This window comes from Manis javanica, chromosome 3 (genome assembly GCF_040802235.1).
Source record: "Manis javanica isolate MJ-LG chromosome 3, MJ_LKY, whole genome shotgun sequence".
NCBI lineage: Eukaryota > Metazoa > Chordata > Mammalia > Pholidota > Manidae > Manis > Manis javanica.
The window spans coordinates 9,545,900-9,563,369 of NC_133158.1; the positions used below are offsets into that span (position 1 = coordinate 9,545,900).

Genomic DNA, 17,470 nt, shown 5'->3' on the forward strand with positions numbered 1-17,470 from the left:
TCTCACAACTGCCCATCTAACTGACAGAGGCTGGGGCAGTTATCTACCAAATTCTCCTGTATCAGAAGTCAAACTGATACAACATGGCCCAAGGCCTCAGGTGAACAAAAGCAAGTATTCACCATAAATCACACTGTTAGCATAAACTATGTGATATGGCCCCAGGTCTCAGGTATACAATGACACTCTAATCCCGCAGGATATTTTAAAGGGTCAAAGGTTATCTCCCAGGATCTGTCAAAGCCAGTCTTTTCTTTGGAATATGAAGAGTTTTAACACCCCAAACCTGCAGAATTAACCCTGTACTGTACAGCCTGTTTGGCAAGAACTTAGTTATACCCACCCACAATGAAGTTAGAAAATGCAGTCTTTTTTCCAGGCACCCATGTGTCTACTTAACATTTGGGATTCCTATTACTGTATAACAGTAGTTCTCAAACTTTAGCATGTCAGAATCATATGTAGAGCTTGTTAACAGACTGCAGGTATACCCAGTTTCTGATTCAGTAGGTCTGGAGTGAGAACTGAAAATTTGCATTTTCTGTTTTACACATATTCAGGTGTATTCATTTTCTGTTGCTGTCAAAACAAATTATCACAAACTTAGGTCTTAAAACAAGAAATTCACTACTTTACTGTTCTGCAGATCAGAATCTCACCAGTCTAAAATCAAGATGTAGGCAGGCTGCATCCCTTTCTGAAGGCGCTTGGGGAGGCTCTATTTCCGTGCTCAGTCAGGTTGTTGGCAGAATTTAGCTCTAAGGTCCCTGTTTCCTTACTGGCTGTGAACTGATAGCCATTCTCAATTTCCAGAGGCCACCCACATTTCTTGGCATATGGACCCCTCCTTCCATCACCAAGTCTGCAAGAGGGTTGGGTTCTTTTCATGCTTTGAATCTAGTCCTGCCTCTTTGTATCATCAAATCTCTCTACTGGCAGTTTGGAAAGGTTCAGACTTCAGGAGCTCATGTAGTTAAATTGGGCCCACCCAGATAATCCAGGATGGTTCCCCAATCTCATGACCCATAATCTTAATTACATATGCAAAATCCCTTTTGCCTTGTAAGATAACATTCACAGGTTCTGAGGATTTGTATACAAACAGCCTTGAGGGAGACCATGACTCTGCCTATTACACTAGTTCATCCTAATCCTACTAGTTGACACTTTGAGAACCACCACTATAGGAAAGGGGAGAACGAACAGTCTCTTCTGCAACACAGCCTTATTTTACATTATTTGAAAGAGTCAATAAAAGCTGGTAACAAATCGATTGACTAAAGTTTTACCTCTTCTCTGGTCCCCATGCCCACTCAAAACATGATGAGAAAAAGGGCACAAAGGGAAACCCAACAACAGAAAAAATGCAGACCAAAACCATCCCCAAACTGGATAATCAACTCTTGCTTAATATAGCCATTTCTCAGAATGCATTCTCTGAAATTCTTAACTAATTAAGAGAGAAAGAGAATGCAAGCAAGCAGTCCTGGATCAAAAAATAGGAGAATTCCACTAAAATTCATCAGGTTTCTTTATGGCAAGGCTCCTCATGGCCTTTAAAATGCCAGAGTATGCTGTGAATCTCCAAGAAGGATAACAGAATTTTTCAAAATATTTTGCCATTGACCATTTTCTTAATGGCACATATCACAGAATTGGGTTCCCTGGAAAATGTAGTAGTAAAGGTTGCTCAATATACTTTCTCACTGCAGGTTGGTGCTTCTCAACTTTTGGCCGCACGCTGGAATCACCTCATGAGTTTAAAAACAAAATACTTTACCTAGGTCATCCAGCCCAGAGATTCTGATGCAGTTGGTTGAGGCATCATATGGACATGGTGATTGTTGTCCACACTCCCCCAGTGATTCTAAAGGCAGCCATGATTAAAGTTCCCTACTATAGATGATAACCATGTTTTCCTGACTCCTTTAGAGTACTCAGTTCCTAACCACAATGAGAAAACCTGGTATTGTTCTGTGCATTTTAATTTCTGCCCAATTAAATTAAGGGAGTGTTTTTGAGGATTAAAAAGGAAGGCCAGAAATAGCATGCAGTACAAAGCAATTCCATACTAAAGAATACCATCTTTTCTACCATTATTGCCTGTCTAGATTATTTTACTTTCATTGTATCCTGAGAGTTTAGCCCAATGACCCACACATGGTAGATGTTCAGTAATTGATATGGTAATTGTTGAAAAAGTATGAACAAAGTCCTCTTCAAAATGTAGATCCTGAAAGAATCAAACTTTGGTCAAACCTATGTGCATATGACTCTAGAGACACAATCAGATCAGATAAGTAAGATGGGGATTTTGATTTTGATTACCAGAACACCAGATAAACAGACTTTAATCCATAAAGATTTGATGTATGAATAAGTATGAATGGATGAATGAATGAATGCAGTTGGACACAAAAAAGCAGGCTTCAGTTTATCAAAGCATGAGGTGACTGGGGGAAGACCCAGAGCAGGATGTGAAGTTCAGAGAGGTAGTGCATATTCAGCATACTATGTTTCCTCTTCCAGGTTTGTGTAGGACACTGTAACATTTGGTTTTAAGTGGAAAACATTTCTTTTGAAAGGAAATCACTCAAAAGACCTCTGAGGAAATGAAAAGATTGTTTGGAAATTTGAAAATCTCAGCTGCCTCTAACTCATCTGTGTCTTCCTAACACAGCTCTATCCAAGAGGATGGGAGAATAAACTATGCACACAAGCCTCCTGTCTTCTCTGGATCCTTCTCTTTTGTATTCATATGGTGTTGAACAGCAGTTGCCAATTGCCCCTTGCAAGGCACCTTTTGAGAGCATCTTTCTCAGACCACCCAGGATAGACAGCACCATTTTTTGGTCATGTTAAAAGTCTTATGGGTACATGCATCCCTAACAAGTGCCCAATCCTAAGATGATGCAGCCTGTCATCCAATGGTCTGTCACTTAATTCTTAGTGCTGTTTATGTTGGCTGCAAGTAAATGAATTATTGGTATATTGAGAAAGTCTCATACCACCTTTCTTCCTCTCCATTATCATAAAAGTTGAAATTATTTATTTATGAACCAAATAATTTATCTGAACATTTTAACAATTCACTAGCACTTACAGAGGTTTTTACTTCAATTTTGTTCGAGAATCAAAGTCAAATATCACTTCAGTACAAGTTGTTCTCGTGTTTGTCAATATCCAATAATACATGGGGTTCCATTTTGGCCTTGTACAATTAATACAAGAAGCATAATGGACACTCAGCAATCCCCTTGAGAAAATGACAAATGGGTATCAGCAACAAATTATCTGCAGAAAGCAAGGCCTTGATATAGCACTTCCAAAACTACTCTGAAAGAAAAAGGAAAGAAAAAAAGAAAAACACCACTCCAAGTCAAGAGCCATCAAGAATGAACCAAACACTCTCACAGGATTGTTTTAGGGAATATAGAGTGTACCATTTCTATGTTGCAACCTGGCTGTATGTATCAAATGTTCACAGCTCTAAAATGTTCATTTCTTTGCCCATAATTTCAAGAACTGTATCCCAAGGAAATAATAGTAAAAAAATACCTGAAGATATGTCATATAAGGCCTCTTACAGTGTTAACTTTTCATAAAGGGCAATTAAGAGAAATATACAGGTTCACAAATAAGGGGTTTTTAAATACATGTTGTTACTTATGAAACAAATTGCCATGCAGTCATTAAAAATGATGTTCCTGAAGAATTGCAGTTTTTAGGAAAATGTACAGAAGTTATACATGCTATAAAATTAAATGGAACAGCAAGATTTAAAAGTTAGTGCAGTCTGTATCTATACTTTCAAAATGCATATTTGCATATATAATTTATATTTTCATACATTAGTCTACATAAAAAGTGATTAATAAATATTTTTGAATTTGTATGTGGTATGTGTGTGCATGCATATGTAGAAAGGCAAACAGGAAATACCCCAAAATGTTAATAGTGGTTGTTATTGGCTAGATGGTAGAATTCTGGGGGATGCTTATTTTCTTTCTTGTACTCTTCCGTATTTCCCAAATTGCCTCAACGCACATGTTATTTTTATAATCCAAAAATATATTATCACTGATTTGTCGACTAAAGACACTCATTGCTGTTCTCCCTGGAGTATCCCAATGATGCCAGCACTCTCCTGTTGGCTATTTCACCCTTGTTAGGTCTCTTCCAAGATGCATGCTTTGGAGCCAGAATCATCTGGACTCAAATCCTAGTTCTCTACTTTACAGCTGTACGACCTTGGGTAAAATCCTGTACATCTCTGGGTGTCTGTGTCTCTGGTGTAAATTTGTTGGGAGAAATAAATAGGGCTGTGCTAAGTGCCTACCTGTCAGTCATTTGTCCCTCCCTTTCCTTTTTAACAGAACCGGACTCTCTCTGACTTGGGCCAGTTATTGGCTGCTCACACCCATATCCAGGGACAAGAGGCTAGGACCTACCCAGCCCAAAGCTTGGAGCTGACTGGACTACCATGGAAATTTCATTCTTCTTGCAAAGGAATATGTTCAAGTATGGTTTAAAATTTGGCCAGTCAAGTCAGGGGGCAAATTGTTGGGCTACTTCTGAGGAAGTTTCCTCATTCTTAAGGAAACAAAGGACAAATGAAAGGATGAGTATTCTTCTCCATTTCTGGCCTTCGACACTGCTCTGTCAGAACATCTGAAGTGCCCTTAGCCAACCTGGACCATAAGGGGACAAGCCTGGGGAGAAGAGTAATACCTGAGAGAGGGCAGAAATAAAAGATAGCAAGAATGCTAAGTTCTCGACAATATTGTTGCTGAATTCTAGAAACGCCTTGATTTTTCATTTATATTTTAACATTTTTGTTTAAGTCAGTTGAACTAGGGTTTTCCAGTACTTTCATCTGAAAGAATCCTAAGTGATACAGAACACTAAAGTGTGAAGCCCAGGACAGAGGGCTGAGTTCAACCGTGTAAGTCTTCCTTCTTTCTCTCAACCTCAAATATATATACAATGTGCACAATATAGATTCATTTATAATATATAGACGTAATTTATAGGAAATTTGTCAAGAAAAGTATAAATAGACCTCTCCCTCCTCCCAAAGCATGCGCCCAGGACCCACTTTCTCTAATTTTAACATAAAGGCCCTAATAAACAATGAACAGTTTTACAAGAAAAGACTGGTGCTGTAACAGATTATATCCTGCTAAAAAGAAACTCTAGGTCTTCCCAAAAGATCTTGAATAACAAAGACCTTCTTCAATCCCTCCCTCCCTGTAGGTCTCCAACAACTGGCCAGAGGCCAGGCTTTTGTAAGAGGTTGCCTAGATAGACTAGGACGGATGGAGTGCATGCGCTGAGATCATAAGAAAACATGTGCCACTTGAATATGCATGGGCTACATTAACTGTGAGCCTTAATCAAGTAATGAAGACTGACAGGCTCCTTGGCCTATGGGGCTCTATAGTAATAAAATATGCACTTTTCTTAAAAATGACATTGATAAGGAGTCAAGTGACTGGACAATGACTATATTCTGTTCCATATCCCAGATTGGAAACCTCCTTTTCCCATATCCTTTTGCACCTGATCCCAATTGAAAGATTAACCAGCCTGAGATAAGCTTAAATATTTTCTATTTTGGTTAAAAATAGAATGCTAAATATTTCAAGTCTGGAACATTAACTGTGCTTTGTATGTAATGTCCAAAAAGTACATACCTGGGAACTCAGCATCACACTACCAGCACTGGAAAACATTCATGGCTTTGGAAGTTGGTTTGCATGTTTCCTTTTTATGACTATTGTTCCCCAATCCAGAATGTGGCACTCAATAGGAAGGGCCAACCATGTCCTGTTGGCCCTGTTCCTATGTGTCATCTTGCTGCATTTCCAGTTAATGGCATGACTGTAATGACTAGCAATTAAAATAATGGAGGCTGAGGCAGAGGCAGCTATAAGGACACAATGCAGAAATTGCCACAGTTTATCAACATCACGGGCACCCAGCTCTTCATTACCTCCTTGAATAGGGTCAAAGTAGTTAAAGTGAGGCTGTAAATACTGACTAAAACAAAGCAGCTGTTTATTCTTGATTTGGCATTGGGTATTTATTAACAAACAAGTTGCGTTTCCTAGGCATGGATTATTAGACACAAGAATGTAATTGATATTAACCAACTTTCAGGCTCCAGTAACTTTTTTTTTTCACTGCATGTCAGTTTAATTTTTTTAAACATAAGTAGTGCATGCCAAATGGAAAACAAGAACACACAAAACCCCTTAAGTCTTCAGTACCACGTGAAAACAACCAACCCATTTATCTTACAGAATCCTTGAGAGGTTTGCTATAAACTAAGAAGAGCACACCACAGAGCCTTGTCTTCTTCGATTTCATTTGGACCACACAGTATTGGTTGACTTTGTGTTTTAACATTTTTAATTCTTTTCAACACTGGCAAGTTGAGAGACTTCACAGAAAATGCTGGAAGTTCTGCCCAGATAGGCACCAGATTTCCACATAGTAACAAAGATCTGGGGTTGTATAGAGGCAGCTCCCATCGGAGTGGGGAATATGCTCTGCAGTTTGCCTCAACTGCCCCGACCCCAATATTCTCCCCATCACTGAGGCAAAACCTCAATTATCTCCTTCTTAATGATAATGTTATTTGTCTAACAGTAAAGATCAAACACAAAGATTTTATGTTGGTGTCATCTCCACTGTAAAAGGCAAAACTAAAGATGGGTTCAGATGACTCAGAGTTTCAAGGAAAATTAAGAAACTATAGTTCTTTATCATACAAAATTTCTTATCTAACCTTCTTTGCTCAGTAACAGAATCTCCCCAGCTGGCCTCCAAGGGTATCTGAATGGGTGACCCTTTGTGAAAAGCATCAAGCTGGGAGTTCTGCAGAAGAGGTGCCAGACATCTGTAAAACCTGGACTGAGTTCAGGCTCGGACAACAGTTGTCAGGCCGAGAAGGGAAAAGCAAGCACTCCACTTGAAAGGAAAAATGAGCAAACAACAAGCATGGCAGTGAGGACACGGAAGGATAAAGCAGGTCCCAGTGTTCTACCAAGAATATCTTAGCCCCTGGCCAAGCTCCTCTCAGAGGGTAAGTGAGGCACTGCAGGGAGCTGCCTGCATTCTCTGAAATCACCTCACTGTTCTCGCTGTGAGCTGCTGGCCCGCGTCTTGTTTGGCCTGGAGCTGTGAACCCTCAGAGCTCATTTGGTTTTATGATCCCTCTCTCTCCTCCTGCAGGGAGTAGCAGGCTACTATGAGGGAGACTTCTTTTAATGAATGGAGTAAGCACACATGTCCACACAGACTCAGAAAATACCATATGATGGCATCCACAGCCATTGGGGATTTCACTCAGAAACAGTTTTCTAGTAACCAAAAGGACTAAAAGAGCTACAAATCCAACAAATCTGAAATGATGGAAGATTAGGAAGACCATTGTACAGGAAAAAGCTAAAAAAGAGAAAACTCACCAGAGAACCAGAAAAGGTGAGTAGAACACATAATCTTTTTCACCAAATAATAAAAAACACACACTCTTTTCCACCAAATAAAATCTTTTTCACCCATAACAAAGGACCTAAGGAAAACTTTTCAACAATATAATAGGGGAAAGTTAAGCAAAGAGAAAGGAGCAAGCGTGCATTAATTTCTCATGATGTTTCAAGTGCTATGTGTACATTTTCACACATTTAGGTAATAAAAATGTTTTTCTTCACTCATTCATTAAATGAGTATTTGTTCACTGCCTTTATGTGTCAGGCATCTCTAGGCATATAGAAATCTGAAGACATGGTTTTCCTGTTGTCAAGTTTTCAGTCTAACAGGAAGATAGACATTCTGATGAAAATAGTAATTATTTTCAATGTAATAACAATAACACAAGTTAATAATGGCTGTAATTTATTGAGTGCTTACTATGTGATAGAAATTCTGCAGAGCACTTTACATTGCTTTTCATTTCATCTCTCTTAAGTGCCCTACCTATGAGAGAGGCACTAATATTATCTTCATTTTACAGACCTGCAAACTGAGCCATAGAGAGACTGAGTAGTTTGCCCAAGATTATACAGCTAGCAAGTGGAAAATCCAAGATTTAAACATTACCTGTTTTCTATACCAAATCAACAGATTATCTGCTGCATCAACCAAATACTGGTTACAGTGGACATAAGCCAATGGCAGTGGAAGCAGAGTGGAGGGCCATTAAGTGTCTTTTAATTTACAAAGCACTTTCCCACACAAAGAGTAAGCTTCCAGAATTCATCAGGCACAATAGGAGGGTCTGGTAGAAAGTATGACGGGCTTTCAAAATGGCTTATGTAAAGGCGAGAATGACAGAGTTACAAATCACTGATAAAATAGCTGGAATGGGCCAAACTTTTCAGATCCAGAGGCAAGAGGAAAGTGAGGCCTCCCAGGACATTTTTCTTGGGAGCTTTTGGGACCAAAAGCTGTTGATGAACCATACATTCCCTCAGTTTGTCAACTTTTGTTTCTAAGGACAAAGAAGCTACACAACTTTCACCCTATTTTTATACCTAAAGTCCACTGAAACTGACATAATACAATATAATTAATAGAAGACATATCACTTATTTAGTGCTTAATATGTCCTTGGCAAAGTAATAAGCACCTTGTGTACATTGTTTCTAACCTCCACAACACTGTGAGATAGACCCCCATAGAAAAGAACATAGAGCTCAGTGAAGTCAAGTGATTTATCTAAGACCACACAGGTAGTAAGTGGTAGGGGCATGATTTGAACATGGAACACATGATTCCATAATCAATACCTTCTCCCTTAAGCCAAAATGCAAAGTATGAGACCAAAACTCTCTACAAATATTTTCACCAAGCTTCTTTTGATTCTTCATTCATTCATTCATTCAATCAAAACAATTTATTCTGCACATGTAAGGAACATAACACCTATCCTCATGCATTTAACAAGTAAATCTAGGAGACAATGTGTCAATACCTAACTACACAGGACAAAGGAAGCCAAATGTGTTTATTATTTAAGTAAACTCATGAAGTCAGGCACCTTGGTTTGTTGATTATTGTCACACTACTGGAACATGGTCTGGAACCAACAAACATTTAAGGGAAGAATAAATGAAGATAGTCACACTGAAGGATTAAATTTAACTGGCAAGGCAAGATTAAAGGCAAGATTAAATTTAACTGGGCTAAATCAAAGAAAGCCTCTCAGAAAGGTGGCCCTGAATTGGACCTAGAAGAATGTATGAGGTATGGACAAGTGAGAAATGAGGTGACAAGAGCTGGAGGTCAATGGCTTAGGGTGAACCCAGGTACAGAAACATAGGCATCCAAGCAACACTGGGGAATGCGTCAAGCATGCCTACAGCACAAATAAGGACTAAGGTCAGAAAGGTGGTGTGGCACTACCTTGAACAGAGCCTTCGAGACCATGATAAGAAATGTGGGCAGCCACCCTACGTGGGAGGTAGTAACAAGTCAACTCTTGGCAACAGTGGGAAGACATCTCCCCCACTTAAGTCATCCAATGTCCCTCCCCTACTGCTCTTAGACTAATCCTAAGTGTTCACCCTTAGTCTGCAAGGCCCTGTGAACTCTCCAGCCTCATCACTTTGGGCACCTGTCACCCTCACAACTCTACAGTGGACCTTACTCTTCCATGCTCTGACCTTTGCATGGGCTCTTAATTTGGCCTAGACAACTGTCTGCTAGACCTCACTACCCTTCAGCTGCTTAACTCCCACCACTCAGCCTGTAAGATAATGGTATCTTAGAAGCCTTCCTCAATGCCCCTAACACTGGGATCCTTACAGCCCACACTCAGCCATCTCACAATGTGTTAGGAATTTTATCTTTCTCCTTCATTCCTGCCCTCCATAAAGGCAGACACTATGTTAGATTCCCAGCACCTTGCAAACAGCCTGGCACATAACAGGTACTCAATAAATATATTGGAAGCAATTGTTCGGTTAGTGAAATGCATGATTGATGGACTGATTGATTATTGTTGAGAATATTGAATTGAGGAAAGCCATAGGAGGTCGTGCTGTCATTCAGAGAAAAACATCTCCTCTTTATAAAGGCCCAGAAGCATTTACTGAAGTGGGTGCTTTGCTAACAGGGGAGAGTAGAATCACTAGTTGTTCAAGAAGACAGCAAATCAGGGAAATGCAGAGCCAGTGGGCAGTTGCTAGAGACACCACAATTCCACAGGATGATGAGCCATTAGCATGCAGCACTGAGTAATTTGATTTTCATGACAGACAGATTTATTATGACTTCTAAATATATAAATCCCAGGTTATGCTTTACAGCTAACCTAACAACTTGATATATGTGTCTGACATCCCATCTTAAAATCAGATTCCAGCTTCTAATTAATTTTTATTCACCCATCGCTATAACTAGAGAGGCAGAAAGTCTCAGTGGAATAAACAATAGACAGGGTATTAGATGCTCGTATTTCATGGTGCATTTTCTATCAGAACACTGAGTTTCCTTTTCTTTGCTCAGAAAAAGGGAAGTCAATTCTCCCTATGACTTCCATGAGAAATAAGTGAAGAATATAATATAGGAACTTGATAGTCACTATTTCTATTAAGTAACCAACTGCCCCTTCCTCTGCCCCATCCCTCACCCTCCACCCTCAACCCCTAAACACAAACCAGAATGACATCATGCTACTCAGCTTAAAGATTGATCACTCCTAAGGTGTTGCCATACATCTTGCTTACTCCAATAATAATTAATTAAACAACACTTGAAGCTGAGTTGCAAACACCATGAAGACCTGACTTTAAACCAATAATAATGTTCATAAAAGCTGAAAAAACCATCAACAGCTTTTTATATAATCTCAACAACATTCATAATGCACTCACACCCAGATACTTTGTTCACAGTGCAAAGTGGTACAATAGTAGCTGGGGAAAATTTTGTAATCCACTGATTTTTTTAAATGAGCATCCAGTCTGTATTTTTTAATATAATATTAACATAAACATATAATTTTTAAAACATTTTCTCCCATCTCCTTTCCCCTGAATATGAAAATTTTGGCACCACAAACCAGGCTGGGGGGGGGGGGGGGGGAGCTGGTCACACTCAATTTTTAAAAAATTTTAATGTATTCTCACTATGTGACTGGCACTATTCTCAATACTTTAAATGCATTAAATCTTCCCCCAAACTCTATAACGTGTCATAATTTTCTCCTCGTGACATAAGAGGAAACAAAAAGCCACAGTTTAAAAAGCTGTTTGCAGTCACAAAAGCTGGTAAGTGGTACAGCCAAGATTTCAAGTAAGGCTCTAGTACCTTGATATGAACTAATATACTGCCTCAGGGACTTAAGGGAAACCTTACTAAATAAATAATAGCATAAATAGCCAGGTATGTTTGCCAAAGTCATAAATCGAAACTACACAATCAACCTCATACTGAGAACACTATAGTGTTTCTGGCTTTTTGTAAGCATATTTAAATAAATCTGGATGCCAGCCTATTTACCTGCCACAGGATGGAATATGGACTAGCAGGAGGGATACATTCAGCAGAGAACTTTGTCTGATAGACATTCTGAATCACAAGGCTGCCATTTTTTGATTCACAGTAAATAGTGAAAATAGGGAAATACAAAACCTTTTACTCATTTTGTTCCAAGTATATGCTTTCTAAATCTCCAGTGCTTATCTAATTTATTTGATGGTCTGAAAGATGCATTATTAAATACACACATTTACCCCACATATACCAGGATTACTCCAGGCTCAATTTGTCTTCAGCTCAGCCCTCAAAAAAATAAAAAAGGATTCCTATGATGGTAGAAATAAATTCCTCTACTTGCCCTTTGGGATATGCAACACTGAATTCACATGAACAAAACTGTGCATTCTCTCTACAAAATCAAATTTAAATATATGAAGCATTTTTATGTCTTTCCCCAAAAAAGTTTTTGGTGAGGATGGAACATATTCTATATACTGGTAAAAATAATAAGCAGATGAAAAAAATAAAATTTTTAATTAAAATTATCACCAAACTCTTAAAAGTAGTTTTTTTTTCCTTATATGAGTGAAGATACACCACAGCACAAATCAAACATTTGAGAGAACATGCAAAGCATTCATATTACAGCTAATCTATATGGCTGATTTGTAAGTTTTAGAGCCTTTTAATAAAACCATATTTTGACTCTGGCACCATTTAGTTAAAGCTTTATCAAAACATTTAATTACAAAATAAGATCTATTATGGTCAGATGAAGCCGTACACAATATACTCAAATCCTGAGCATGAAGCCATTCAATTTGTCACTCCAAGGTCTGTTTTCTAGGCCCTCTCCAGTTTAAAATCTTTTCCAGTGCCCTTCTCCCCTTTGCCCTCAGAATTATTAGAGCATAATGTAATTCTTTTACAAGCCCTGGGAAAATATTATTGGAATGCATGGGCAAAAAGGCAGGGATGAAACGGAACTAGGGGGAGAAAATAACAAGTTTTTAAAAAATGGAAAATCAATTACTGTTTTTAATAACAGTAGTAATAGACTTTGTGCTAAGAAAAGAAAAATTGCTCAGAGACAAAACAGATGTTCAATATTACAGTGCACTAATGAGTACATTTACATATAATTTTCTGAAATTTATGTCCAAGACTAACGGCAAGTAGAATTTAGTATCAATAGGAGTTTACAAAATCCATTCATTTTTCCTCTAATCATATTGAATATTTAAGGGGCTTGATTAGACTTGATTATTTTTCTTCTGTAGCCAACAAAGAGCCCCAGCAGCTTTGAAAGTGATGGATTAGTGGGGCAGTTCCCACCAATGCACAGACATTCTTGGCTGTCACAGCAGGAGGAAAAAGCATGAGAAAGTTGGTTTGCAGACACATGAGAGCAACTGAATGAATCTGCAGAGAACAGGGAGAAGGCCAGCCTTGCTGCTGCAGAAAGGAAAAGGCAGAGACCCAAACTTGGTACAGTCTGACATTGCTGCCTCTGACAGAGAGCCACCTCCCACTGCCTCTGAAAGGATTAGAAGACTACAGGTCTTAGAAAATCTCCTAGTACTCAGAATAGAAAAACAGAATGGGAAATGTAGCTAATTTGCAGAAACTGCTTCTCTACTCAGATTTCCTGAAGCATAATAAAATAGAGAGGCTGTGTCTCCACAGTTCCATTTCCAGCTGGGCACCCCCCCCAAGTCGGAAAAAACAAGAAGGGAGGACATGTTAACTACTCACACGAACCTGCCCCTCCTACTGCCAGAATTATTCTTACAAATAATTCTAACGGAGTTTCTGAGCCCTTCTCCAAAACACATTAAGAAGAAAGTATATCCCTGCCTGGGCAAGGCGATTTAGGTGAATTACTGGTTGAACGCAGGAACAACATAACGCTCTTTCAGGGGAGCTCCATCCTTGATTCATTATGTCCCACTGTCTGTTAAAGGATAATCACACGCACAATCAAATGTCCAAATTCTGCTTTGATGGTCCATGTAAAACTCAATTGAGTCCATTCAGCACACCATTCACCCAGATGTTGAAAATAGGTCATCCTTACCAACTTCTTTTCCATCTTCCCTGTATTAGTTTCTGAGGGCTGCTATAACAAAACACAACAAACTGGGTGGTTTAAAGGAAAATAAATGCATCAGCTCACAATTCTAGAGGTGAGGAGTGCTAAATCAAGGTGTTGACAGGGCCATGCTCCCTCTAAGGTGCTGGGTAGAATCCTTCCCTTGCCTCTTCCTAGCTTCTGGCAGTGGCCATCAGTCCTGACATTTCTTGGCTTGCAACTGTATCCTCCCAACTCCTATCTCTGGCATCACATTCTCTCCCCCTGTGTGTATGTTTCTCAGCCTCTTCTCTACTTCTTGAAAAGACACCAGTCATATTGTATTAACGGCTCATCCTACACCAGGATGACCTCACCTTAATTAAATCTTCAATAACCATGTTTCTAATAAGAGACCTTATTAGACAACAGAGGTCAAGATTTCAAATATCTTCTGGGGGGACAACATTCAATACACAATACTCCTAAATTCAATCAATCTCCCAGTCATGTCCAGACTACTTCTAAATGCCTCTCAAGTCTGTCTACTTCTTTCTCTCCCAACTACTGCCTTGAATCTCACACCATCATTTTACCTGGATAATTATAAGAACTTATTTTTATAATTCTACCCTCATTTTTGTAATGCTCCAAAACAATCTCCAAAAAAACTTATTTACTGGAAGGTAATATCACACAGAAAATGCATAAGGTATAGTGAAGTTTTACAGGTGCACATATACATGTAACTACCAACCACATTAAGAAAAAGAATATTACCAGCACTCTGGAAACATACCTCATACCCCCCTCCCAATTAATTCTCCCCATACCATCCAAAAAGTAAACATTTTCATGACTTTTTAAAAAATGGCCTAGTTTTACATGGTTTGGGATTTTATGTGAATGGTGTCATATAGTACATATACTTTAATATCTGGCTTCTTCAGTTAGTAAGACTCATTATTCTTGTAGAAATAACTGATTCGGCTTCCTCAACTTATTAGTATTTCATTGTATGAATATACCATTTATATATTTATTCTACTATTGATGGCCATTCAGTTGAGTTCCACTTGAGAGCTATTAAAAATAACGGAGGTATGAACATTCTCACAGTTCTGAGCATACATCTAGGAGAACAGCAAAGTCATAGAGTGTATAATTGCACTTCTTCACCAGATAGTGCCAATTTCTAAAGTGATTGTATTAATTTTCAAAAGCACAGCTCTGTATGAGTTTTCCAGTTGCTTTGCATCCTACAACACTTGGATTTATCAGTCTTTTTTAGCCACTCTGATGAGTGTGCAGTGGTACCTCACTGTCTCTTTATTTTGCATTTTCCATGTTGACTAATAAGAACTGTTTCATATGCTGATTACTAATATGGATATCCTTTTGTAAAGAGCTTCTTCACACTCATTGCCCATTTTTCTACTGTATTATCTCTTTTTCTTACTGATTTGTAATGGCTATTTATATGGTCTGGAAAACACGCTTATGGATAGGAAGAATTAAAATTGTCAAAATGGCCATCCAGCCTAAAGCAATCTATAGATTCAATGCAATTCCTATCAAAATACAAACAGCATTCTTCAACAAACTAGAGAAAATCATTCTAAAATTCATACAGAACCACAAAAGACCTCAAATAGCCAAAGCAATCCTGAGAAGGAGGGGGCATTACTCCCCAACTTCAAGCTCTACTACAAAGCCACATTAATCAAGACAATTTGGTACTGGCACAAGAACAGACCCATAGACCAACAGAACAGACTAGAGAGCCCTGATATAAACCCAACCATATATGGTCAATTAATATATGATAAAGGAGCCATGTACATACAGTAGGGAAATGGCAGCTTCTTCAACAGCTGGTGTTGGCAAAACTGGACAGCTACATGCAAGAGAATGAAATTGGATTATTGTTTAACACCACACACAAAAGTAAACTTGAAATGGATTAAAGACGAATGTAAGTCATGAAACCATAAAACTCTTAGAAGACAACATAGGCAAACATCTACTGAATATAAGCATGAGCAACTTCTTCCTGAACACATCTCCTTAAGCAAGGGAAATAAAAGCAAAAATGAATTCATGGGACTACATCAAACTAAAAAGTTTCTGTATGGCAAAGGACACCATCAACAGAACAAAAAGGCATCCTACAGTATGGGAGAATATATTTGTAAATGACATATCTGACAAAGGGTTAGCATCCAAAATATATAAAGAACTTACATACCTCAACACACAAAAAGCAAATAACCCAAATAAAAAAAAGAGGATATGAAGAGACAGTTCTTCAAAGAAGAAATTCAGATGGCCAACAGACACATGAAAAGATGCTCCACATTGCTAATCATCAGGGAAATGCAAATTAAAACCACAATGAGATATCACCTCACACCAGTAAGGATGGCCAGCATCAAAAAGACTAAGAACAACAAATGCTGGCAAGGATGCAGAGAAAGGGGAACCCTCCTACACTGCTGGTGGGAATGTAAGCTAGTCGAATCATTGTAGAAAGCAATTTGGAGGTTCCTCAAAAAACTAAAAATAGAAATACCATTTGACCCTGGAATCCCATTTCCTGGAATTTACCCAAAGAATACAACCTCTCAGATTCAAAAAGACATACACACCCCTATGTTTATCACAGCACTTTTTACAATAGCCAAGATATGGAAGCAACCTAAGTGTTCACCAGTAGATGAATAGATAAAGAAGATGTGGTACAAATACACAATGGAATACTATTATTCGGCCATAATAAACAAATCCTACCATTTGCAACAACATGGATGGAGCTGGAGGACAGTAGGCTCAGTAAAATAAGCCAGGTGAAGAAAGACAAATGCCAAATGATTTCCCTCATTTGTGGAGTATAACAATGAAGCAAAACTGAAGGAACAAAGTATCAGCAGACTCACAGACTCCAAGAATGAACTAGTGGTTACCAAAGGGGAGGGGTGTGGGAGGGCAGGTGGGAGGGAGGGAGAAGGGGACTGAGGGGTATTATATTCAGCACACATGGTGTGGGGGATCACGGGGAGAACAGTGTAGCACAGAGAAGGCACATAGTGGATTGGTGGCATCTTGCTGCACTGAAGGACAGTGACTGCTTTGGGGTATGGTGGGGACTTAGTAATATGGGTAAATGTAGGAACCACATTGTTTTTTCATGTGAAACCTTCATAAGAGTGTATATCTATCATACCTTAATAAAAAATTAAAACAATAAAACAAAAATATATGTTTTTTAGTATAATTCACATATCACCCAGTTCACCCTGTTAAAGTGTATAATTCAAAGTTTTTTAGTATACTCACTGAACTGTTCAACAATCACCATAATACAATTTTAGAATATTCTAATAACCCCAAAAACAAACTCCATATCCAGTAGCTGCCACTTCCCATTTCTCCCAACACTCTCATCCTCACCAAGCCCTAAGCAAGCACTAATCCACTCTCTGTCTCTAGTGAATTTCCTGTGCTGCACATTTCATATGTATGGACTCATGTAATCTGTAACCTTTAGTGACTGGTTTCTTTCATTTAGCATAATGTTTTCAAGTTTCATCCATGTTATAGCACATATCAACACTTCATTTCTTTTTCTTGCTGAACAATATTCCATTGCATGGATATACCATTTCATTTACCCATTCATCTGTTGATGGACATTTCAGTTGTTTCCACTTTTTGGCTATTATGAATAATTATGTTTGGCTAATTTTTTTGTGTCCTGTTTAAGCAATATTTAGCAATCCCTAAATTGCTATCTACCATGCTATCTTCTGGATATTTTATTATTTTACCTCTCACATTCAGGTCAACAACCCAGTTGGAATTTACTTTTGCTTATAATGTGAGGAAAGGGTCTGGGTTCATTGATTTTCC

At 38.5% G+C, this 17,470-nt stretch overlaps 1 protein-coding gene across 17 annotated transcripts in view; it reads right to left on the minus strand.

The window, feature by feature from the left end:
• The window catches only part of FHIT (fragile histidine triad diadenosine triphosphatase), a 1,286,968-nt gene that overhangs the window by 1,103,037 nt on the left and 166,461 nt on the right, over nt 1-17,470 (minus strand). For 2 of the 17 annotated variants that reach the window (XM_073230804.1, XM_073230803.1), the window contains exon 3: nt 15,408-15,458. The exons of 14 other annotated variants lie outside the window; for them this stretch is intronic. Coding sequence is in view for 1 of the 3 variants with exons in the window: in XM_073230788.1 (XP_073086889.1) it covers nt 5,697-5,735 (39 nt within the window). In the remaining 2 variants the exon portion in view is untranslated. Of the gene's footprint in view, nt 1-5,696; nt 7,508-15,407; nt 15,459-17,470 lie in introns of those variants that run through there. One more of the 17 variants, XM_073230788.1, reaches the window with a different exon arrangement.